This window comes from Peromyscus leucopus, chromosome 22, assembly GCF_004664715.2.
Source record: "Peromyscus leucopus breed LL Stock chromosome 22, UCI_PerLeu_2.1, whole genome shotgun sequence".
Classification (NCBI taxonomy): Eukaryota; Metazoa; Chordata; class Mammalia; order Rodentia; family Cricetidae; genus Peromyscus; species Peromyscus leucopus.
In genome coordinates this window covers 2,762,553-2,785,104 of record NC_051081.1, presented here as the reverse complement: position 1 = coordinate 2,785,104, position 22,552 = coordinate 2,762,553, and the positions used below count along the sequence as shown (strand labels likewise).

The 22,552-nt window shown below is 60.0% G+C and overlaps 1 protein-coding gene across 2 annotated transcripts in view; it reads right to left on the bottom strand.

Moving 5' to 3' along the window:
- Positions 1-1,672: 1,672 nt before the first annotated feature.
- The window catches only part of Kdm4b (lysine demethylase 4B), an 87,042-nt gene continuing 66,162 nt past the window's right edge, over positions 1,673-22,552 (bottom strand). Inside the window, exons 10-24 of one of the 2 annotated variants that reach the window (XM_028859719.2) lie at positions 21,057-21,253; positions 16,306-16,407; positions 15,953-16,146; positions 12,856-13,244; positions 12,127-12,247; positions 9,992-10,170; positions 9,574-9,790; positions 9,175-9,251; positions 8,937-8,992; positions 8,608-8,716; positions 6,394-6,579; positions 6,103-6,267; positions 5,903-6,022; positions 4,581-4,673; positions 1,673-3,731 (exon numbers count right to left, since the gene is read on the bottom strand). In XM_028859719.2, coding sequence (XP_028715552.1) covers positions 3,549-3,731; positions 4,581-4,673; positions 5,903-6,022; positions 6,103-6,267; positions 6,394-6,579; positions 8,608-8,716; positions 8,937-8,992; positions 9,175-9,251; positions 9,574-9,790; positions 9,992-10,170; positions 12,127-12,247; positions 12,856-13,244; positions 15,953-16,146; positions 16,306-16,407; positions 21,057-21,253 — 2,388 coding nt within the window. In that variant the 3' untranslated portion in view covers positions 1,673-3,548. The remainder of the gene's footprint in view (positions 3,732-4,580; positions 4,674-5,902; positions 6,023-6,102; positions 6,268-6,393; positions 6,580-8,607; positions 8,717-8,936; positions 8,993-9,174; positions 9,252-9,573; positions 9,791-9,991; positions 10,171-12,126; positions 12,248-12,855; positions 13,245-15,952; positions 16,147-16,305; positions 16,408-21,056; positions 21,254-22,552) is intronic. The other variant, XM_028859720.2, reaches the window with a different exon arrangement.

Sequence of the window (22,552 nt, the reverse complement as noted above, 5' to 3'; positions counted from 1 at the left end):
ATTCTGGCGGGTCTCCACCCTGACCACCCCCCAGCCCTCACTGGGGGATTCTAGGCGGGGCTCCACCCTGACCACGCCCCCAGGCCCTCACTGGGGGATTCTAGGCGGGGCTCCACCATGACCACGCCCCCAGCCCCTCACTGGGATTCTAGGCGGGGCTCTACCCCGACCACGCCCCCAGCCTAATATCTATTTTACTTTTTTCTCCCATTACCTGTGGATGAGGCTTTCCTGGGAGAAGGTATGTTTGCTGAGGGTGCTGCTGGGCTCAGGGGCTGGGCTGGTTTGTTTGAAAGGATCTCAGACCTATGCTGCGTCTTTATGAGAGACCTCCGGGAGACAGATAAAAAAACAAAGCTGTCCTGACTCATTCCATGTCAAGGATCCTAAATTGAGAAAATGTCTCCATAAGACTGGGCTGTAGGGCATTTTTTTAATTAGTGATTAATGGGGAGCCCCAGCCCACTGTGGGTGGTGCCATCCCTGGGCTGCTGGTCCTGGGTTCTATAAGCAGGCTGAGCAAGCCATGGGGAGCAAGACAGTAAACAGCATCCTCCATGGCCTCTGCATCAGCTCCTGCCTCCAGGTTCCTGCCCTGCTTGAGTTCCTGGATCATGAACAGCAGTGTGGAAGTGTGAGGTGAATTAACCCTGCCCTCCCCCAACTTGCTTTGGCTCTGGTGTTTGATCATAGCAATAGAAACTTTGACTGGGACACCAGCTAGTAGGAGCATAGCAATCATGTCACCAGCCAAGAGATTCAGGATTCCTGTAGGCTGGGACCATGGAGCCTTGGGTTGGGCAGAGCCCTGTGGGCCCTCGGCTTGGTCTTCAAGCTTCCAGCTTGCAAGGACTATCCCTACTTTGTAGCCCGGACTCCCAGCAGCCCCAGAAAATGAAGAAGCAACAGGGATGTATCTGGCTGCCAACGTGGACGCTCAGGACTCATCTAAGCAGCCAAAGCTTGGGTTCCGTTTCTTGAGGATAAAGCTGGGTTGTGTGGGGACAAAATGGACATGAGTTCTCCACTCTGCTCAGCGTCAGCAGTGGGGACATCTGTCATGGCAGGAGCCCTTTGAAGCCACTGCTTGGCTGCCAGGGCCCTGAGGCAGTCCAGTCCCCTTGTGCCTGCTTTGGTGACGTCTCTGGGGTCTGTGACTCAGGCCCTCAGAATGCTTCTCCACAGGCCTGGGCGGCTGAATGGCCAGCTTTTCAAAGGGATGCAGAGCAGTGTGGGGTGTCTGATGAGGGAGAAGAGGACACGGCCTTTCAGGTTGTCCACGAGGCTGAGCTGTGACCACTGGGGTTAGGAGCCAGGGGGCTGCACTCATCTGTGGAGCTCACTGGCGGGACAAGGATGGAGGCCATACCATCTCTCCACCCTGAGCTCCTAGGTTCACGCAGGAATCAAGTGTTCTCCAAACCCGAGAGCCTATGAGTGACAGGAACAGAGGGGCAGGGGCAGGGCCGGTGGGCTTTGACTGAAGAAGCCAGGCACGGACTCAGTGTTCCTGGGCATCCCCTGGCTGCTGCAGGAAGAGATGGCTGCCAGGGCACGGACTGTACAGTCAGTAGCTCAGGTCCAACCTAGGTTCAGCTTTCCAGGCCAGGCAATCACACAGCAATCTGAGGTAGGCCAATGGTTGCCACATGCAAATAAATATCACAGTGGCCCATGTGCAAATAAAACTTTATTGACAAGAAAACAGGTCTAGGGCCAGACTTGGCCCAGGGCTGCAGGCCAGTCTGAGCTCAGTAGGATGTGCCAGCCAGGGTCAGAGCTAGTTAGATGTCCCCTCCTGGAACAGCACCCTACCTCCACAGGATCCTGGCCATGTCCCCGCCAAGGCTGCCTCCCCTTTCCTCCCCAGAGCTTTCACCTGTCCCAAAGTCTTTTATGTTTCAAAGAGGAATGGAAAACAAGGGTCATCTGCCCCACCTGGCTGCCTGCCGCTGACATCCCTTTGTGGGTACCCTCTAGGCTTCTACCCACAGCCCTCCACGGCCCCTGCCCCCACTCCCCCTCTGTGACTCTTGCTGGGCTCCCTCTGCTTGACTCCAGGACCTTTGCTCATCTGTGGCGATAGCTAGCATGGGAGGCAGACGGGGGCTGGGCTACTGACAAGCAAGGGGAGCCAGAGAGCCCTGGCGTCCTGTGGGGACACAGACTCAGGCCTGTGCCACTGGGGTAAGATGGAGATGTCTTGCGGATGGCGTCCCACCTCCTGGCAGCCCCTGCATCCAGACCAGGACACGCTGTTCCCATCATCCTGGTTAAGGAGCCCTCCATCCTGAGCCCATCTGGCCCTGGCCAGAAATGAGGACACAGCCATGGCCAGGCGGGAATAGGAGGTGCTCAAGGGCTTTAACTGATACTGAACTAGAGGCCTGAGACTGAGGCAAAAATACGACATCCTTCATTTGGGGTGGGGAGGAAAGGGGGGGTGCGAGGTTTGTTGTTTTGTTTTGTCTTTGCACAAAGTAAAACCCAGGCCTCTGTGAGGAGTGTGTGCAGGACTCTGCAGCCTCTGCAGAGCCCACGAGGGACGCAGCCCGAGACCTCTGTGGCCCAGCCTCTTCCTCTAGGCCCAAGCTTGGGCCCTTTTTATCTCTTTACAATATAAATAGAATTTCAAAGTACACATGGACACGGCGGCCACTGGGCACTCAGGAGAGGCCCAGTCCCTCCAAGTCCCCAGCAGGTCCCCAGGCCAGGCCTGTCTGTGCGGTCCTCTGTCACTTACAGATGAGCTGTCCATCCTGGGGATGGACTGAGGCGCTAGGGGGGCAGTGGCCTCCAGAGAGACAGAGCTAACCCACAGGCAGCACCACCCGTGCAGTCTGGGTCCCTGTCTCTTGACTCCCGCTCCAAGGGAAGGTGGCCCCTGCTTCCCCTGCCTCAGCCGCAGAGGCTCCGTCAAGGGTGAAGGCTCACGGAACCCCAGGCCACAGCTGTGGGGCTCAGTCACCTTGGAAGTCTGGCTCACCCCTGGGGACACCTGCCATCCCAGGCAGTGGAGGCAGAGTGAGGTGGACTCTGCATGGTGGGGCGGGGGGGGGGGGGCAGGACAGGGAAGGGACTCACGCTCCTGCAGGGCCCACCTCCCCCAGCAGGAAGCAGAAGACACAAGCAGCCACCACACAGGTCACTGTGCACTGGGCTGTCATCCTCCAGGGCGACACCTGTACAAAAGTACCTCTCCACCTGCTCAGCAGACAGATGACATCTGCAGGCGGCAAACAAGGACGAAGCTTTCCTCTCCTCGCATCTTGGTTGCGAGGAGAACGAGTGTTTCCGCTGTCAGTTTTTAAAGCCACAAATCTAGAAAACGGGCTGGGGCTGTGCCCCAGCGTCCTTGGCTGGCGTCTGTCACAGGAGGCTCTGGGATGCCCCGTAGCACCTTTAGGAGAAAAGCACAGCCAGGCCGGGTCCCACGGAATCGCTGCAGTCCAGGGACACTGGCCCCTCTCCCTGAGTCCGGCCATGTTGGATCCTGCTGGTCCTGTTGCCCAGGTAGGTCCCGCGGTGGGGACAGGAGTGGGCAGCATCTAGAAGGGTGCCCCAGGTCGACCCTGTGCCTGCAGCAGGCTCTCCACGAAGGCCAGGTATTCTGGGCTGTGCCCTGTGTCCTCTGTGGTGGTGGCCAGCATGGTGGCCACCCGTGGGCGCTTAGCAGCCTTCACATCCTCTCCAGAGAAGCTGGGCTCCTGTGGTGTGCCCGTGCTCAGAGACTAGAGACAGCAGAGATTGTTGTGGAGATCAGTGTAAGGTTGCTGCATTCATGATGCTGTGCAATGTTGTTTACTGATACAAAGATGTGTTGCATTCTTTTATATTACATTTAATTCAGTAAAGCATTGTTACTTTGCTTTCCTAAAACACCTGATTTTTCTGTTAAAGAGCTGAATGGCCAATAGCTAGGCAGGAGGGAGAACTAGGTGGGGCTGCCAGGCAGAGAGGATAAATAGAAGAAACCTAGGTTTAAGAGAGGAACGGGAAAAGGAGGAGAGGAGGACACCAGGGGCAGCCACCCAGCCACCAGCCACCCAGCCACCCAGCCAGCCACGGAGTAAGAAGGAAAGAAAGATACATAGAATAAGGAAAGGTAAAAAGCCAGAGGCAAAGTGTAAAGAGAAACGGGATAATTTCAGTTAGAAAAGGTGGCTAGAAACAAGCCAAGCGAAGGCCAGGCATTCATAAGAAAGAATAAGTCTCCGTGTATTTATTTGGGAGCTGGGTGGAGAGTCCCCAAAGAGCTATTAAAAAAAAAAAAAAAAAAAAAAAACCAAAAAACAAGAAAACAACCACAGAGATGAGATGGGTCAGGCTGTCGCCCTGGCAAAGCCCCTCAGGACCACGCTTGCCGCTGCACCCTGACTCACACCCAAGGTGTGGCCCCCACTTGTCCCGAGATCTGCAGACTCTGCAAAGTAGACACCTGTCCCCTGGCTGAGCAGAGTCCAGAGTCGTGAGACCTGATAACTGTGGTCAGTGCCGGGCATCACTTATGGAGAAGGAGGGGGCAGCCTGTCTGGGACTGCATCTTCCACGCCCCAGAGGGAGGTGCCCAGGACACTCACCAGCCGGGACCGCACTCTCTTGGGCAGCTCCTCTTCTAGGGTGAAGATGTCCCCACGCTTCACCGTCAGCTGAGACCCGTCCTCAAACTCCACCTGCAGCAACATGGGGTCTCAGCATGGGGAGGGCCACAGGGTGCTGGCCCCATACCCACCAAGAGCCCAGAGCTGGCAAAGACTCAGGCACCCTGGGGTCACAGAGCTGTGGACAGCTGGCCAAGCCCGGGGCTGCCAAGGTCCTGAGCAGGCCCTGGGCGGCAGATGGCTGACATGGGTGAGACGTGCCTAGGCAGCAGCACTGTGGCCTCCAGGACCAGATGCCAGGTCTGACTGTGCAGAGGGCGGGGCACAGGTCCTGGACGGGGGGCTAAGGGGGTCCCCAGGGTCCTCAGGACCTGCTTTCCTCAACTCAGAGTGCAGCTTGGCGTACCACCCCAAACAGACCCCTCCTCCAGAAGTGATGCCCAAGGGATGGGTCAGGCTGCTGGGCTGGGAGGTGGACACCATGGGTGCTCCAGCATCAGGCCACCTTCCCTGGTGACAGCAGTGAGGAGCCCAAGTGACCAGTGGCCTACGTCCAGCCTGGCCTCCTGGCTGGGTGAAGTCAAGTGTGGAGGCCAAGGCTCCTCGGTGCCTTTGGGGGACACTGGAGCAGGGGTGAGCAGTGGTGAGCAGGGGTGAGCCTGGACAGGAGGCCTGCCGGGAAGCAGCTGGACTGCACAGTGTGGCTCTGACAGTCCCGCACACTGAGAGTCAGGTTCCCCAGGAGGAAGGGAGTTCTGGAAGGTGCCCACTGCCACCCATCTGTGATACTCCAAAGGGCAGGCTGTCTCCATGGGCTCCCACAGGCTTCTGGAACTATCTTGAGAGGACTGTGATGGACAAGTGAATATACCCATCCCCTGGCTGTTGGGCTCCAGGGTGAGGTAACCTGGCTGGCCTCCCGCTTTGTGCCAGCATCTTGCTTGGCCACACAGCGTGCTGTGTGTGTGTGTGTCCCCAAGCTGCCTTGTCTCCAGGGAAGGGATGGCTGGGCTGGACCCGTGCCCTCCCGTCCTGTCTGCCCAGGTGGGAGCACAGCTGTGTTGGGGTTCCCTGTGGTTGTTTGGCTCTGCGCTTCCTGTTGTTGCTTTGAGACAGGTGTTGCTGCACAGTCCAGGCTGGCAGCTCCCCCCCAGGCTGCTCTGTGGGTAGTTCCCCAAGCCCCACCCCGGTGCGGGCGTCCCCAGCCCTGGCCTCCACGGCACAGGCAGCCTGTGTGAGCACTGACATGGGGCAGGCTGGCAGAGTGAGTGTCGCCGGAGGGCCGCTGGGAGGCTGCTCACCTGGTAGATGAGGCTGGTGGCCGCGGAGATGAACCTGGCTCTATACAGGTTGCCGTCTGTCCACCGCAGCTCCACCAGCTCGCCCTCAGGAGGCGGCCCCAGCCGCAAGCAGTCTCTGCTCTGCAGGAAGCAGAAAGTGAGGTCCCGCGGGCCGGCTGGCCAGGGATGCCCGCCCCGCCCCGCCCCGCCCCGCCCCTCACAGTGATGCTCTCTGGATACAGGTTGTCGCTGTAGGAGCCGTCATCGAAGTTGACCTCGTAGAAGGTCTGCGCGGTACTGCCAATGACGCGACAGCGGTAGTAGAGCCCGTTCCTGTTCTTGGTGATGACGACCTGGCCCAGGGACACAGTGCGCAGGAGCTGACCCTGGGGGGAGGGGGGGAATGGCATGTGTGGGCGGGGTTTTGACCAAGTGGGCGAGGCCAGGTGGGCAGGGCTAGCCCACATGGGCGGGGCCCCTCATGTAGACGGGAATCTGGCCTCAGCACTCACCCCAGGGCCACCTGCTCTGTGCTTGAGGCAGGTGATGGACACTACGTAGGGCCAGTCGTCGGGCTCCATGAGGACACCAGCTGCATGTGCGCAGGTCACGTGGAAGGATGTGGAGCAGTGCTCGTAGGAGCACTGGATGCAGGCGCCGGACACCTTCTTCATGCGCTTGCGGCAGTACACACACTTCTGCAGAGGATGGGGTGCAGGGTTACCAGCAAGGACAGGGAGGAACCTTCCAGTACAGGTGGGAGTCGGGGACAACCACAGGCCAGGCCTGGGGCTGGATGGTATCTGAACCCAAATCACCTCTTCTCAGGCCTCCTCCCTGTAGCCCAGAGCTGGGTGTTTGTGTGTGTGTGTCCTAGTGCAGGGTCATCGGGGTTTTAAATTGTAAGGACCCAGGATGCTGAGGCCACATGAAGGATTTGTAGTCAGCATGCCATCCACCTGAGCCATAATGCTCTCATTAAAAGGCACCCAGCTGTCAGCCCCTGCTTCGGAAAGGCTCTCTGAGGCCATCCACTGGGCCCGCTCAGCTGGCCTGCACTTGGCTGGAACATGGTGCCAGACCCCTGGACTTGCGGCCCTGTCACCGGCCACGGGGAGCCCAGGCTCTGGCTGTGAGGCAGCCCAGTCCCTACAGGGCTCCGCAGCAGCCTCCACCATGTGTGCGGGCAGCAGACCAAGCACAGGACGCTGTCCACGCCCCTAACTGAGGGCCTGGCCTCCGTCCGCACTAGTGTGGTGCTAAGTGCCCCGAGCAGAGGCTATCCCAGGGTCCCAGCTGAGCCATCTCCATTCCCTCATCCTGACTTCCAGATGCAGGAAGCCCCCTGCCCCAGGCCTTGGACACAGGTTAGGCGCCCACTCGCTGCAGCACAGGCCTCAGGTAGCCACCTGCGTCCCGGCCCCACTCAGCCCACACCCAGGGGCACGAGAGGACGCTGGGGCGGGGGGTTGCCACAAGACAGGCCTGGGGACACCGATGCTCTCCAGATGGCCTTGGCAGTCCACTCTAGAGGTACACTGTACGTGGGCAAGCAAACGTGGACCTCTGGCCTCCCTCACAAGCCTGCTACAGGGGTGTGTGTGTTCATTAACGAGCCAGAAGAGGCAATGCTCCCAGGAGCCCCAGCGTGTACAACATGGAGTGCCTTCATCAGATGCTCGGTGACCCAGCTGGAAATGGGTCAAGCAGGGGCCAACAGTTCTCAAAGGAGCTGGATCCAAGCAGGTGCCCTGTGTGCGGCCACGAGGGGACCCTGAGACGTGGAGAGGGGCTGTGCAGAGGCTCAGGATGCACCGTCTCCCTGCGCCCCGACGGTGGAGGAGGGCTGCATGCCGAGGGCGGGGATGGAGACCCCAGAAGAATTTCTCAGTTTCACAACTGTGTGACAACCCAGTGTGCTTGGCATGCATGCAGAGACAAGAACGTATCCTGGGTCTGACCGAGGCACCAGCATCAGCATCACGGTCTCTAAGATGCAGAGGCGGGCAGGTGAGCCTGACCACTCAGCCATGTACAGGAAGGGGGGGGGGCTGGAGAGCCGGCTCAGCGGGAAAGCACTTGTCAGCTCTAAGGCCACGGGTTTGAACCTTCAGAACCAGGCGAAGCCGGACTCGGTGTGTCTAAAGCCCAGAGCTGCCATGGGTGACGGGGGGCAGAGCTGGGGAACCTGTGGGAGCTGAGCGGCCAGGTAGCTGGGCGTCCGTCCACACGGAAAGACCCCACCTCAAGCAGGACGGAGGGCAAGGACTCACACCTGTGGTTGTCCTCTGGCTGCACAGGTGCCCGCACACGTGTGCACACACACAGGGCACACTGCTGTGTCTGTGACACAGTGCAGGAAGATGGAGCTGGGGATGTCACTCTGAGGAGTTAGGAGTCCAGCACAGACAAGGCTCCTCTTCCCCCAGTCGGAGAAAGCAGGCACCACGGAGGGGCAGGCTGGGCGGTGGGAAGGCTGCAGCGGCTGCATGCTCTGGAGGGATGGCTCCCATGCAGCACGAGCATGCTGAGCTCAGGCACTAACAGGACCTGGAAGTGTCTGGAGCGAGCTGGGACACTTGCACCAGGGCTGCGGGGCTGCACCTGGGGCCGGTGCCCTGCACACTCAGAGCTCCCGGCCCTGCTGCAGGGCTTCGGGGCTGGAGAAATGGCAGTCCTGGGCTGGGCTGGGGCTACGGTTGGTGGCCGCAGCCTCGGGGACCTACCAGTTTCCACCGCTGCTCAGGGATGGCACTGACGTCCACAGGGTTGCGCTCAATCACGTTCAGGAACCGTACCTCGGGGACTGCAATGGCGCAGATCACGTGAATCCACCTGAGAGGTCAGGGCAGGGTCACAAGTGCACTGCTGATAGTTCCGAGGGCCAGCCAGGCTGGGGGTGGGGGTGGGGCAGCTGAGGCTTGTGGGTATTCAGGACACTGTCAGGGTACCCTGTCTCTCTCCAGCAGCCTCCAGAGAAGCTGGGCAGGGAGACGGGGGGTGGGGGGTGGGGTGGGGGGGCCGAGAGTCGCACAGGGCAGGGCAGGGCACACACCTGTGCTCCGTGGTCGTCTGCAGCGCTCCCCCGCGGAGGTTGCACAGACAGCATTCCTGGGGGACAGAGCAACAGGGTGAAGTGTGGCCACCTCCACTGTGCGCCACCCCACCCAAGGGACACCCTTGGGATAGTGAGTGTCAAGCCCCAGCCTCAGCACAGCTAAGATCAAGACCACTGGCCCATGGAGGCCTAGGACCTCCCAGGCTTTAGATGCCACCCAGCACAGGTGAGTTACCGCAGTCCAGGCATGGGCCGCACACCGGGAGCATGTCCAGCCCTCCTTGGCCAGCTCAGGCCGGACACCGTAGCAACCTGGAAGGCAGCGGAGTGCTTGGATCAGACCAAATCTGTCACCCCCCACACCTGCAGCCCCCACACCTGCAGCCCCCCACACCTGCAGCCCCCCCCCCCCCCCCCACCCCCCCCCACCTCAGCCCCCCACCTCACCCCCACACCTGCCCCCCCACACCTGCACCCTCACACCTGCACCCCCCACACCTGCAGCCCTCACACCTGCAGCCCCCCACACCTGCAGCCCCCCACACCTGTATAGCGTAGCCTCCTGGTCCAGAACCCTGCACAGTGCCCTCCTGTCCCCAGAGCCCCTCATGCCCAGATGCTGTGCAACACTCACTGGCGTGGACCTGCAGGCAGCAGTGGGCACAGGAAATGAGAGGGCTGGTGCCATCCTCGCCGACATAGGAATTGGCAGGCAGTGGCTCCGTGTTCTCCCCACTCGAAGTGAAGCACATCTCAGGGATCAGTGGTCGTGTCCTCTGGCCACTTTTCGAGGGTGGCTGGACAGTGCTGTCCCCTGGAGTGGCCGGGATCTCCCGCTCTGTCTGTACTGACTGGAGAGGTATGGCCATCAGGAGGTCACAGAGAGTCCCATAACCAGCTCAGGGCCACAGGAGGCCTGCTGCAGCCCCCCCTCACCTATCCTCACAGTCTGGGGTGTTCACAGCTCTCTCCCCTGGGGCTAGGGCTGCAATGGGACTGAGTGGGACAGACGAGACAGCAGCCACAGCATCAGTATGGGAGGCCCAGCTCACCTGTCTGTAGGGGTAGAAGAGCGTACAGACGGCGCAGTAGGGCTCATGGAGGGCAGCTGCCGCATTGAACTTCCTCTCAGCTTGGAAACTGGCCGCCTTGTTCTTCCACTGCAGCGACAGCAGGGACTTCAAGGCTTCGGGGTCACTCACATCGTCCTCTCCTGAGAACAGGAAGGCTTCTGTGATGGATGGGGGGCTTGAGTTGGAAAACAAGGCCCCGCGGCAGCACCCCGCGGCGGCAGCACCCCACTGCGGCAGCACCCCCGCGCACACCCCACTGCGGCCCCCGTCTGCACGGCCCTGGCTGGGACTTGGTGGGCTGCATTCCTAGCATGGAGGAAGGGACTGGTTTCCCTCCATGGGCCTCCTCAGAGCTGACCTAAGGCCTGGACCAAACATGCCACCCTCAGCCACAGGCTCCTGTCTGTGAAGCGGGGCACAGTGCTGCCCACCTGCCCGGGAGCCTCAGCCACAAGCCTGCTGAGGCCTGGCCCCCCCGTGTGCAGCATGGCCCCCCTGTGCAGCAGCATGGCCCCCCTGTCAACAGCATGGCCCCCCTGTCAGCAGCATGGCCCCCCTGTCAGCAGCATGGCCCCCCTGTCAGCAGCATGGCCACCTGTGCAGCAGCATGGCCCCCCTGTCAGCAGCATGGCCCCCCTGTCAGCAGCATGGCCACCTGTGCAGCAGCATGGCCCCCTGTCAGCAGCATGGCCCCCCGTCAGCAGCATGGCCCCCTGTCAGCAGCATGGCCCCCCCGTCAGCAGCATGGCCCCCCCGTCAGCAGCATGGCCCCCCCGTCAGCAGCATGGCCCCCCCGTCAGCAGCATGGCCCCCCCGTCAGCAGCATGGCCCCCCTGTCAGCAGCATGGCCCCCCCTGTCAGCAGCATGGCCCCCCTGTCAGCAGCATGGCCCCAGATGGGCGAGAGGACAGAGGGGGGACAGGCAGAACGCACTCCATCCTCATCACCATACACCTTCCAGCCCTAGAACTCCTCAGAGTCGGGACCCCCTGCCCAGTACCCAGCCTGCTCAGCCTGGGGAAGCCTCACACAGCCAGGGGCTGTGCTGTGTTTGGGCCCTGCCAGCTGCCAAGAGACACTCAGGGTAAGGAGCTGGGGAACCCTGCAGCCCAGGACTCCCCAGAGCGCCTTCTGGGGAGAGCTCAGGGGGAGGCAAGAGCCTGGGGCTTGGTCTCAACTGTTCCCCAGATTCCTGTCACTCCTGTGGTGAGGTTTTGGGGTCCTGGGTGATTGCAGAGCCACCCTGTGAGCACAGTAAGGCACGGGGTGGAAGAACTGCCAGCTCTCAGACTCCGCTACCAGCTAAGGAGGAGCTGAAACCCACCCGCCTGCACACAGGCCTGCTCCACCTGCCCTGCAGCCAGCACAGACTCTGCACCCAAGGCTCAACCAGCGGTGGGGAGGCCCCGTGGGGCTGCCGCCTGCACTCACCAGCCCCACCATCCATCCACAGCCACACCCTAAGCTGGCATCTGGGCCACCCAGGGGACAAACCCTAGACGCCTAGTTCTGCGAGCGCTGATGAAGCTCCTGTGCAGAACTGAGGGGCTGCCACAGACCATTGCCATGGCCCCGACCACAGCCTGCACGCTGGGTCCTCTGTCACCACAGCCTGCACGCTGGGTCCTCTGTCACCACAGCCTGCACTGGTCTCTGCACAGCCTGCCGCGTCCTCTGCACCACAGCCTGCACGTGCGCACTGCCACCAGGCCTCAGCCACCTGTCACAGGCCCTGGCTCCCTCCATCTTCCCACCGAGACGCTGCACGCTGCAGCCCACTGCTTGGCCGGGGAGTGGAACTATCAATGGATCTTGTGATCTCGGCCCTCACTGGTCACATGAAGCACTGGGTGGATGGTGGGGTGTGGTGGAGCCCCTGCAGGCAGCAAAAAACTGGGGTGGTTAAAGGCATGGGAGGTGGGCAGCTGGGTCTCTGCAGATGTGAAGGAGCAGAGAATTCTGCGGTGAGTTTCCCGCAGCGTGGTGACGAGGGTGCCACAGTGTTGGAGGACCTGACCCAAGGGAGCGGATGGGTGGACACGGCACCTGTGGAGGGCTGGCCTGGGCCCCATGCCAGTGCAGGAAAGTAGCATGGGGGCCGGGGCCCTGCTCACCTTCATCACTGGAAGCCTCCTGCTTGACCACAGACAGTGGGGACCGTGTGGGTGGCCGACCCAGGGGGTGACGACGGCTCTTTTTGATTTCCACCTTCAGCTTGGAGAAGGAGGACGGGGCCTGAAAGACACAGTACTATGAATGCTGGACCCTGTCACCCACAGCACGCACACGCACTCACGTCCACATCTGTCACCCACAGTGTGCACACTGCACTCACATTCACATCTGTCACCCACAGCGTGCACACGCGCACTCACGTCCACATCTGTCACCCACAGCGTGCACACGCGCACTCACATCCACTCCTGTCACCCACAGTGTGCACACGCGCACTCACGTCCATATCTGTCACCCACAGCACGCACACGCGAACTCACATCCACAAGTCACCCACAGCACGCACACGAGCACTCACATCCACTCCTATCACTCACAGCATGCACACGCGCACTCACGTCCACTCCTGTCACCCACAGCATGCACACGCACTCACGTCCACATCTGTCACCCACAGCGTGCACACTGCACTCACATCCACTCCTGTCACCCACAGCGTGCGCACATGTACTCACGTCCACATCTGTCACCCACAGTGTGCACACTGCACTCACATCCAGTGTCATCCACAACACACACACTGACTCCAGTTGCTACCCTGGCATCCAGATGCTACACACAGCTGTGGGCAGAGCCACAAATGCACCTGGTGACCATGAATCACCCACCTGCGCACTGCCGGCTTGGGCCTGGCCTTCGTCTTCCAGTCCCAGCTCCATGGGTGCCAGCTGTGGGTGGGCAGTGCGCTCCCGGTCCCCATCAGTGGTGTTGGTGCGGGGAAGCACATACAGCATGGGGATGATGGGCCTCGGCCGCACCTCTGCTTCCTCACCCGGTGCCCCAGGAGGCACCACATTGAGGGGTGCTGGTGGAAGACCTCCCTCTGCGGCCATGGGGCCCATGGTTGGAACCGGAGACTTAGGTGGGGGTGGTGGCCTCAGGCCCTCCTCAGTGGGTAACAGGGTTGGTGGGGCAGGCGGCAACAGGGGTGACAGGGGGCTGGGGGTCTTCTTCTTGCTCCGGGCCTTGGTTGGCCGGGGCTTGCCTCTGCCATCCTCTGGGGAAAGAAAGCATCATTTAGAAGCAAGTGGAAGCAGACAGAAGCAGGAGACTACGGTCTGTGGCGAGGAGATCACAGCTGGCTGGGGACTCAGTATCCCCAAAGCTTGGGCAAGTTCAACCTTCCAAAAGTGCTCAACACTGGGCCACTGCACTAAAAGAGATTCCTGAGCCGGGCAGTGATGGCACACGCCTTTAATTCCAGCATTCGAGAGGCAGAGACAGAATTCTGTGAGTTCGAGGCCAGCCTGGTCTACAGAGTGAGTTCCATGACAGGCTCCAAAGCTACAGAGAAACCCTGTCTCGAAAACAAAACAAAACAAAACAAAACAGAAAAAGGCAATCCTGAGGTGATATAGAGCTGCAGCCTGCCATCCCAGCATTCAGGATGTGGGGGAGGTGTACAAGGGCTAGCCTGGGCTCATAATTTTCTGTCTTAAAAAAAATAAAGGGAAGAAAGAAAGAAAGACAGGAAGGAAGGAAGGAAGGAAGGAAGGAAGGAAGGAAGGAAGGAAGGAAGGAAGGAAGGAAGGAAGGAAGGAAGGAAGGAAGGAAAGAAAGAAAGAAAGAAAGAAAGAAAGAAAGAAAGAAAAAGAAAGAAAGAAAGAAAGAACGAGAGAGAGAAAGAAAGAAAGAAAGAAAGGAGAAGAGGAGAGAAGGAAGGAAGCAGGAGCCTTTTGGAATAGGGGAGCTGGGCTCTCAGAAGTGGCTGTGAAGACACCCAGCTGTCCCAAGCTGTGGGTCCTGTAGGCCAGCGCAGGTCTGGGGAGGAGCAGACCTGTACAGTTAGTGCGGATAACAGATCACACCACTACCAAAGAGGGACCCAGCTGCAGAGGGGCCTGAGGACCTCCCATGTGGTAGCCTCTGGGATGAGTGCTGGAGACAGTTTTCCTGACAGGGACATGAAGAAGAGGGGCCGATGGGACGTGTCGCTGGTGGTACTTTAGTTTGGTGCCACGATGGCTGTACAGCACATCACTTAACCAGGGACAGATGGCGGGGACAGAATGATCAGGGCCTGGTCACTTGTACCCTGACATCCAGGGGTTAAGATGTCACCTAAGGGTATTAGGGGACTATATCCTGCTGTGAGTGGCCTGAGTGCAACTTGTGTTTTAGGAGCCCTGGGCTGAGTGGCTTGTGGGTAACCTGGCACCTGTCCCGTCCGGCCAGGCTGCTGATGGGAGAGGACGGGCAGGAAGCACACTGGAGTCAGGCATCTGGAGTCGGCCACCTCTGTGTGCCACACCCTCACAGCCTCAAGGCCAAGGCTCACTAACCCGGATGACAGCTCGCACTTTGCTGGGTCTCCAGTGCATCAGAAGGATGGCACGCCACGTCTGCTGCCTGTCACCATCCTTGGTGGACCCAGTCTCTGCTGGGATGCCCTGGCATTCAGATGCCAGTTGGACGTGCTGACTATCATCCACGTGTTCCACAGGACAGACACTGCTTCTACTTTACGGTGACTTAAGGTCAAGGAGAACCCTGAAGTCAGTGGTAGTGAAAGCCCCCCAAGACAGTCACACCCTGCCCTGGGGCCAAGGCCACGTCACCTCCCATAGCTGAAGGGACGGACTCCTTAGATAGGCTAAAGCCAAGGACTCTGAGGTCACCACAGGATCCTCAGAGGAAGCAGGATGAGAAGCAAAGAGATGGGGATGCCACTCTGCTAGGTGAGTCAAGGGGACCACCCTCTCCCTCACATCAGACTCAGGAATTGGGGGGCACCTGACACCAGATCCACAGGGAACAGACACACACTTTAAGGTGCCAAGGTCCCATAACCAGTTGCATGGCTACAGGGACTCATATACAGTGGAAGGTGGAAGCAGGGAGCCCAGGCTAGACCCTCAACACACTGCCTACGTCTTGTGGCTTCATCACTCCAGCCCTCAGCTCCTGAGGAACACATGTGGCCGTGACGAGCACAGACAATCCAGAAGGACACAGGGATATCCCAGGGTCTCCACTCCTGCAGCCCCCTGGCGTCCCCCGCTTCTGCAGTAGCTTGCTATCGCCGTCACTCCCAGTGCAGGGCAGAGCAAGGCCTTGTGCATGCCAGCAGGCACCCCACACCTCGCCCCAACCGTGATCAGGCATCTAGCTTGGAGCCCCTGGATCTGTGGCCATCAGCTTCTTCCTGTCAGCCTTAATTTGCAGTGTGGCTGGTTCTGACTGGTTCTTTTTGGCTGGGTGGGAGCTGCTGTCCACTAGTGCCCTTGCTCATCCACAGTGCCTGCAGGTCCTGAGTCTCTGCCCGCGGCCCCAGGGGTCAGTCTGTGGTCACATTACATTGTGACCACCCTGCTTTCCCTTGTTTGGCCTTTCTGGGCTGGAAGACCGTGTCATGGCGTGCTGTGGACAGGTCTCTATAACTCTCCCCAGCAGCCAGTGGGAATCTGAGACGCTGTGTTGATACACACCCGTCCCTGGCCTCACACCCCTGCCAGAAAGGCTACAGAGGGAAGCCCTTCCCTTCGTCAGGGGCAAGGCTGAACTGAGTGGAGGCCAGCGGCAGGAGTGAGGCACACAGCGCAGGTGGGAGGGCTGGGACGCTCAGGGCCAGACTGCAGCTCACGTCCCGTGCACAGGCGCCTGCACAGCCCCGCTACCACTCTGGGCCATGGCGCGGCCAGGCCAGCAGGAGCAAGATAGCAAAGCAGGACCCAAGGGACCCAAGCCCACGCTGCGGGCACTGACCTTCCATGCATGGCCCGGCCTCGTGGCTCTGCGAGGGCAGCAGTTCCTCATCCTCATCCTCGTCCTCCGGTGTGGCCTCCTCCCGGGAACAGCCCCCAGCCTCGTCCAGACCAGCCACCCCAGCCGCCGCCTCCCCAGGAGACTTGGAGTCTTCAGGCTTGCACTTCTTGGGCTGGCTCCGTCTCCGGTGCGACCTAGAGGAGGGCACTGGTCAGGCAGGAGGGGAAAGGGAGGAGACTGAGGTAGTCCAGGATGGGCAGGGAGGAGGGCCAGGGAGGAGCAGGGCTGGGGTGAAGCAGGAGATGGTGGCACGGGATGGGCAGGACGCTGTGGACTCGAGGGAGATCACTTACGCTGGCCCTGGCCTCCTGGTCGGCTCCCGCCTCCTCTCTAGACTCGGCCTCCTCTCCTCCTCAGCCTTTCTCCAGGGTCTGTTCTCCTTCACACTAATTTGTCTAGAATGTAAATTTCAGGGTTTTCCTCTGGCTCTGGGGTCCTCTCTACAGCCCTTCACATGGGGCTCTTAGGCCCCACGCCCAGCCTGAGCACAGGCACGTGCCACCCTAATGACACCAGGGATGGCCCCTGGTACCACAAACCGGCTCCACTGCATGAGGGGGTGGGGTGAGCATGTGCAGTAGGGGCAGAGGCAGGACCTCCCCCACTAGCACCTAAAGCTGCTTTGACTGACAAGGGTGACCGTCTTCCTGCAGATCTGTGTCCCTAGGGTCCCTAGCCCAGTAGCCCTTAGCCATCACAGCCCCTCAGTGGCCCAGAGAGCTGGGAATGCCCAGCTCTGGGTGGTGGCCTCTAAGGTTCTGACCACGGCCTGCCCTCCTTTCCCTCACTCCTGAAACACCCTGACCAGGGCAGGACCCCTCAATGAATGTGCAAGCCCCACAGAGATGACCAGCAGGCAAGCAGGTGGCATTCCGAGGAGGACACAGGCAGAGGCGAGGTGTGCGTATAAGGTGGCTGCGGAAGGACGGGCTGGGGACAGGCAGGAGTGAGGGGCAGGAGGCACTGACGGGAGAGAGAAGGGAGGTTGGGGACACTCCACCCCTTCTGCTCTGGGTGGGCAGCCCCAGCAAAGGGGTGACTTGGAAACACCGAGTCAGGGAGGAAGCATGGCGGCTCAGACCCTAACTGTTGCCCCCAGGGTCCAGGGCTGCTCCTGGTGGCTCCCAGCTCCAGACAGCAATCACAGCCTGCCACCAACTCACTGGGCCACAGCTTCCTGAGTGGCCCTGACCCCACTGTGAGCTGGTCCTGGAAGCCACCCCAGGGGTCCGCCCGGCCCTTGCACAGCTGACTGGGACACTCAAGGTCTCACACCACATTATTTACAACTGAGCACAGCAGCCTGCCTGTTCCCACAGTCACAGTGCTCAAGGCTCCAGGAAACGGGACCATAGCCCACCTGTGCCCCACACCAGAAAATAAGGGACTCAGGACTCAGGAGTGTATGCTGCACCCATCCAGAGCAGGGAGAGCCACTGTATGCCAAAGAATAGCCATGCTGTATTATGACAACGAGCTGGGACCCAGCCTTGTGCCAACTGTCACAGCCCACACTGACACCCCTCCCAGAGACAAGGCCTGACCTCTATCTCTTCCTCTGCCGCCCACCCCACCAGGCCTAATACACACAGACACGGCCACCCTTCTGCAACAGCTTCCCTTTAGGCAGCCCGTGTTCTCTCCCATCTGGTGACCCTGAGCTGGGGCAGCCCGACTCTTGGGGTCTGCTTCAACCTTCTTCTATTTGATGACTAATACTTCTTGGCATGTCCAGATGCTCTGGGCCCCCTCTAAACCCCTAAGTAGCTTGTCACTGGCTCCACGGTGGTGACCCTGGCACCCTGCCTGTTCTAGGTGGCATACGTCGTCATGGCTCTGGCAAGGTGAGCCTCCGTAGGCCTGCAGCAGCTTCCTCAGAAAGAAGTGCCCTGTGGAGCTGCAGGGCTGAAGCTGTCTTTCCCGAGTCTGGCAGGCGGTCAGGCTGGGGGACCCTGGGGGGGATCCTTGCTCTGCAGCCTTTAGCCTCACGCCAGGTTCTCTCTGGAAGCTCTGGGGACTGCCTACTGAGGCCGGGTGAGGGACCCCTGGGTGTGTTCTACCTCATGGGTGGCCATCACCCTCCCCAGGACCAGGCTGCACACAGCCACTGTCTGCTTCTCTGAGAACTCACTGGAGGCTGGACTCCTTCCTCTACCTCTGTTCAGCTTTCAGCACCTTCCTTCCTTCCTTCCTTCCTTCCTTCCTTCCTTCCTTCCTTCCTTCCTTCTTCCTTTTCCTTCCTTCCTTCCTTCCTTCCTTCCTTCCTTCTGCTGCTGCCTGGTGTCCTGCATTCCCCTGCAGCATCCTGGGCCAGCTGTGGTGGCTTTGGAATCTCCTTGAAGGCCGTGTCTGCCCATCCTGGCCCCTGGCCTTGTTTTGAGCTGGCATTAAGGCTGCACTGGAGGATGTGTGAGGGGCTTGCTGACGAGGCAGATGGAGGAAGAGGTGGGAGGCTTCTTGGAGACCATCGTTATGATCAGAGTCACTAGATGGGACCTGTACTCAGGATGCCAGTCTTGTGCCATGAGACGAATGGCATGTCCCAGGGAGCAGGCCTGGCTACGGGGGCTCAGGAAGGAGAGGCTAGGACTCCTCCACACCAGGGCTCCCCCCGACCTCCTCAAAGTTCTGGCCCAGGCCAGTCTGCTCTAGAAGGGCTCCTGCTGCCCCCTCAAGCACACCCCAGTGGGACCAGCACATGGCTGAACTGGGTATCATTCTGCCGTTTTTTAGAAGTCAAGTGTTGGTATGTGAATGACACAAATTCTTCTGAGATGAAAGCAGGTGCCCTGGGACTTGAGTGACGGGCGTGTCGAGGAAGCCTACGGCCTTCACTGAGAGGCACGGCACACACGATAAGGGGTGACAGCTGCAGACACATGGTGACCTGTGCCCACAAAGCAGCCAGACTGCCCACAGGCTCTAGCTGCCCTCAATTTGCTCCATTCCAGCCACTAAGGCAGATCTATGAGTGTTTAAACTATCCCCTGGGAAACTGAGGTACGTTCTGGGGTTCAGGAGACATTCATGAGGCCCTGGCTGTGAGTGGTTCTGGACCAGCAGATGCCTTGAGGCATGGGCCGACTGGTGTTGAGGTCAGTAGGCTGGGGTGTCACACTGAGAAGCACCAATGCCTCCTGACCCCAACATGTACACAGCAGGCCAGGCTGGCTGAGGACTGTGGTCAGCTCACCTGTCAAACTGTTGCAGGAGACAGGAGACTGGGAATGGGGACAGGGTGGGCACAGGACAGCGAGAGCTTAGGCCTGTGCTGAGGGAGCTCCGTGCAAGCGTCCAGGGGCACAGAAGGGCGACCCTCGTGTGGTGAGGAGGCCAAGCACAGCTCTACTGGTCTAGAGCAGCTCCCAGCAAGAGGCCAGTGGGGAGTCTCGTGTCCAGGGTTGTGACGGGGCACTGCACAGAAGGCAGAGAGGTCAGGGATGCTCTCAGTTCCTGCTGACAACAGTGGCCCCAGGCCCTCGTGTCTCAGGGAAGACACATGCTCTGGCCCCACTCCGAAGCCCTGACGTGCCTCAGTTTCCCCAGGGAAGTCAAGCATGGGGACGAGGCACAGCTGGGAGAAGCTGGTACATGCTCACTGCAATCTCAGCACCACATGCCATGGACCGTGGCAGCGGTCTCCCGTAGAGACCTGCGACTTCACAAGAAACAAACAGCTCTGGCCTTGTCCATTTCAACAGCGTTCAAGGAAATCATGTCCTTGGGAGTGGGCTTCACTGGCTATTCAACACTGCTGCATTAGCACAGCTTCCGGAGAGAAAGGATGGGATGCTGCTTGGGGAGACGTGAGGGTGGGAGGTACCACGGGCCACTTCCTCTGGCCACAGGGTCCCATCTCTGGACTGTGGTTCTGGAATGTATCTGTTTACCGGGTGCCTGCTCAGATGACCCATAAGCCCAAACACTGAGAAACAACCATCATGAAATCATCCCAAAATCCTGCAGGCACACTCAGGCCCCACCACAGGCTGTCACCTGACTGCTAGGTGCTGCCAGAATCTGCTACGGAATGTTCTAGAACCACAAACTGCTCTCCAAGAGAGGAGGACACAGAGCAGGAAGTGGGTGGGTAAGGCTGCAGCACCCACACAGAGGTGTCGAAGAGGACATGGTGAGGGAAGACTTCAGACCACAGGTGACCGCCCCAGACACTGCCCCCATGGCCTGTCTGCAGAGCAGTACCCCATGACCAGGGCTAAGGCAGTAGAGACCGCGAACTCGCCAATGGAAGGTGGCAGGCCGCCCACATCACAGCCAATACGGGTGCAGGCTGCCTCTGGTTCCAGAAGACGCCACGGGTTCTGTGACACTGGGAGGCCATCCTAAGGGCAGTGTCTGCGGCCAAGGCAGCAGCTGTGTTCCTATGTGAGGTCTGGTCAACGGTGGTGGCTCCTGAGTGGCAGCCAGAGGCTGGCCTGCAGGGTGCAGAGTTCTTGGGCCTCCCTGGCTCTTCACAGGCAGACAGCTGGTTCCATGCAGTCCCACCACTGTGGCCCTAGCTCAGCTCCTAGGGCTGTCCTTGGCCTATCAGCAGCTCACAGCCCTGAAGCGCTGCCCTGCCGGAGGCAAGGAGTAAGATGGCCATCCTGGAGGGAGGGAGTGGGCCCAGCTGTGCAGGCCTGCCTCTTAGACCTTGGAGGCAGCTCACTCCCTCAGCCTGCTACCTGTACTGCAAATGCTACAGGCAGCGCTCAAGGCTGGAGCAGCCCTGCCCAGGTCCCCAGTCACAAGTGACCACGAGTGGCCACACTACTGCAAGAAGAGGCCAGGAGGGTCCAGTAATCCTTAGGAGCATGGCATCTGGTATGGGCTTTTGGCCATATGAACGCTTGCAGGGGACCTGCCAGCTCTCAGAGCTGCAAGGGTACCAAGATTATGTCACCAGAGGAAGCAGCAGTGAGCTGTTCACTTGGATGCCCAGACCCCTCCTGTTATAAAAGTGGAAATGCGAGACAGACAGAGAAAAAGAAAGAGGAAGAGGGAAGGGGGGGAAGGGGGAGGGCACTGGGAGGTGGCCACTCACCTGCGCAAGAGCTTGGCCTTCAGTGAGGCACGTGAGGCGCTCCAGGAGCTCAGCTCAGGGCTGCTCAGGGCTGTGGGCCGAGTGTGGTCCAGCACAGTGAGGTCACGGCCCTGCTTCCACTGCTCATAGCGTTCGGGCTGCAGGATGCGTACGAACACATCCATGGAGATCTTGACCATGTCCTTGCGACATGTGCACTGTGGGGACACACACACACACAGGCACTGAGTCTCATGCAAGGCACCTGGCTCCCATACTGCAGACAACTGGGTGCGAGGATGGACTGCTAGCCCAGCGCTGTCGTGGCCCTCACCACACCCAGGCCAGACCGAGAAACCCCCAGATGGAATGCCCATCAGTAAGTGGATGCCCAGTCTTGCCCAACAAGAAGCAAAGAGAAAGGTGGACACAGACCCTTTCCAGAGGGCAACATGGTCTTACAGATCAACCACCCAGGACCAGGCAGTCTGGGTGCCATCCTAACGAGCCCAGAAGATGCTACACAGGACTTGAACAGATCCAAAGCGAGGACGGGCAGATCCAGACAGTGACGGAGCAGTCAGAGCCTTGTGCTCACTCCCCAGGCTGAACACTTCCGGTCCAGTCTCCTCACCCAGCGAGGTGGACACAGGCCTCTCTACCCACGGGCTGGCCCAGAGCAGAGCCCTGGCCAGCAGCTGACACACTCCTGGCTTTTCCTGAGGGACTGCGGGCTGTGATGGTGCAGACAGGGGGCTTTCTGAGCCCATTCCACAGCGGCTATGGCCGTCTGGGGAAACAGGTGAGTATGACAAGCCCTTCCCAGTGTGCCCATCCTGCTGAACACGGCAAGGCTGGGCCTGGTACATGAGGAAATGTCCCGCAGCTCCTGTCCCTCTTCGCTTGGCGGTGGGGAGTGGGGGGCTTGGGATCTGTCTGGGCCCAGCATGCTGAGCGAGAGGGAGTATTTACGGCTGAGTGGGAACGTGCAGGTTAGTGGCTACGCAGGGCCTGGGCTGGGCGGCGGCGGCCACTGATAGCGCCCAGGTTGCACATTCCTGGGCCTGGCCTCCCCAAGCCCCCATCAACTGCAGATTAAGGGAGCTGTGCCAAGTGGCTCAGCCATTGCTTGCCGTCAGTAATTAGCAAAAGCACCTGAGTGCTCCCACGGGGGCCACAGCCACCGCCACAGCCAGCATCGACTCCATGGCCAGCACCAGCGGCCAGGATACAGCTGCCAGCACAGGCTGGCCTTGCAGAGATCTGGGGAGTGTGAGCCCAAAAGCAAATGTGATGAGGAGAGCAGCTGAGTCTGGGACTGGAAGCATGGAGACCTGGAGGATCTAAGACAGGCACCTGGGGGAGGGGAGGGTGGCCTGGGGCTCAGCCACAGGGAGGGCCCACTCCGAGGTCCATGCAGCTGCCTAGGGCTCTGCGTCTGGCCCTGGCATTTTAGCACATCAGCACAGGAGACGGCAGATGGCTGTCACAGCAGAGTCACTCTGTCCTGATGAACA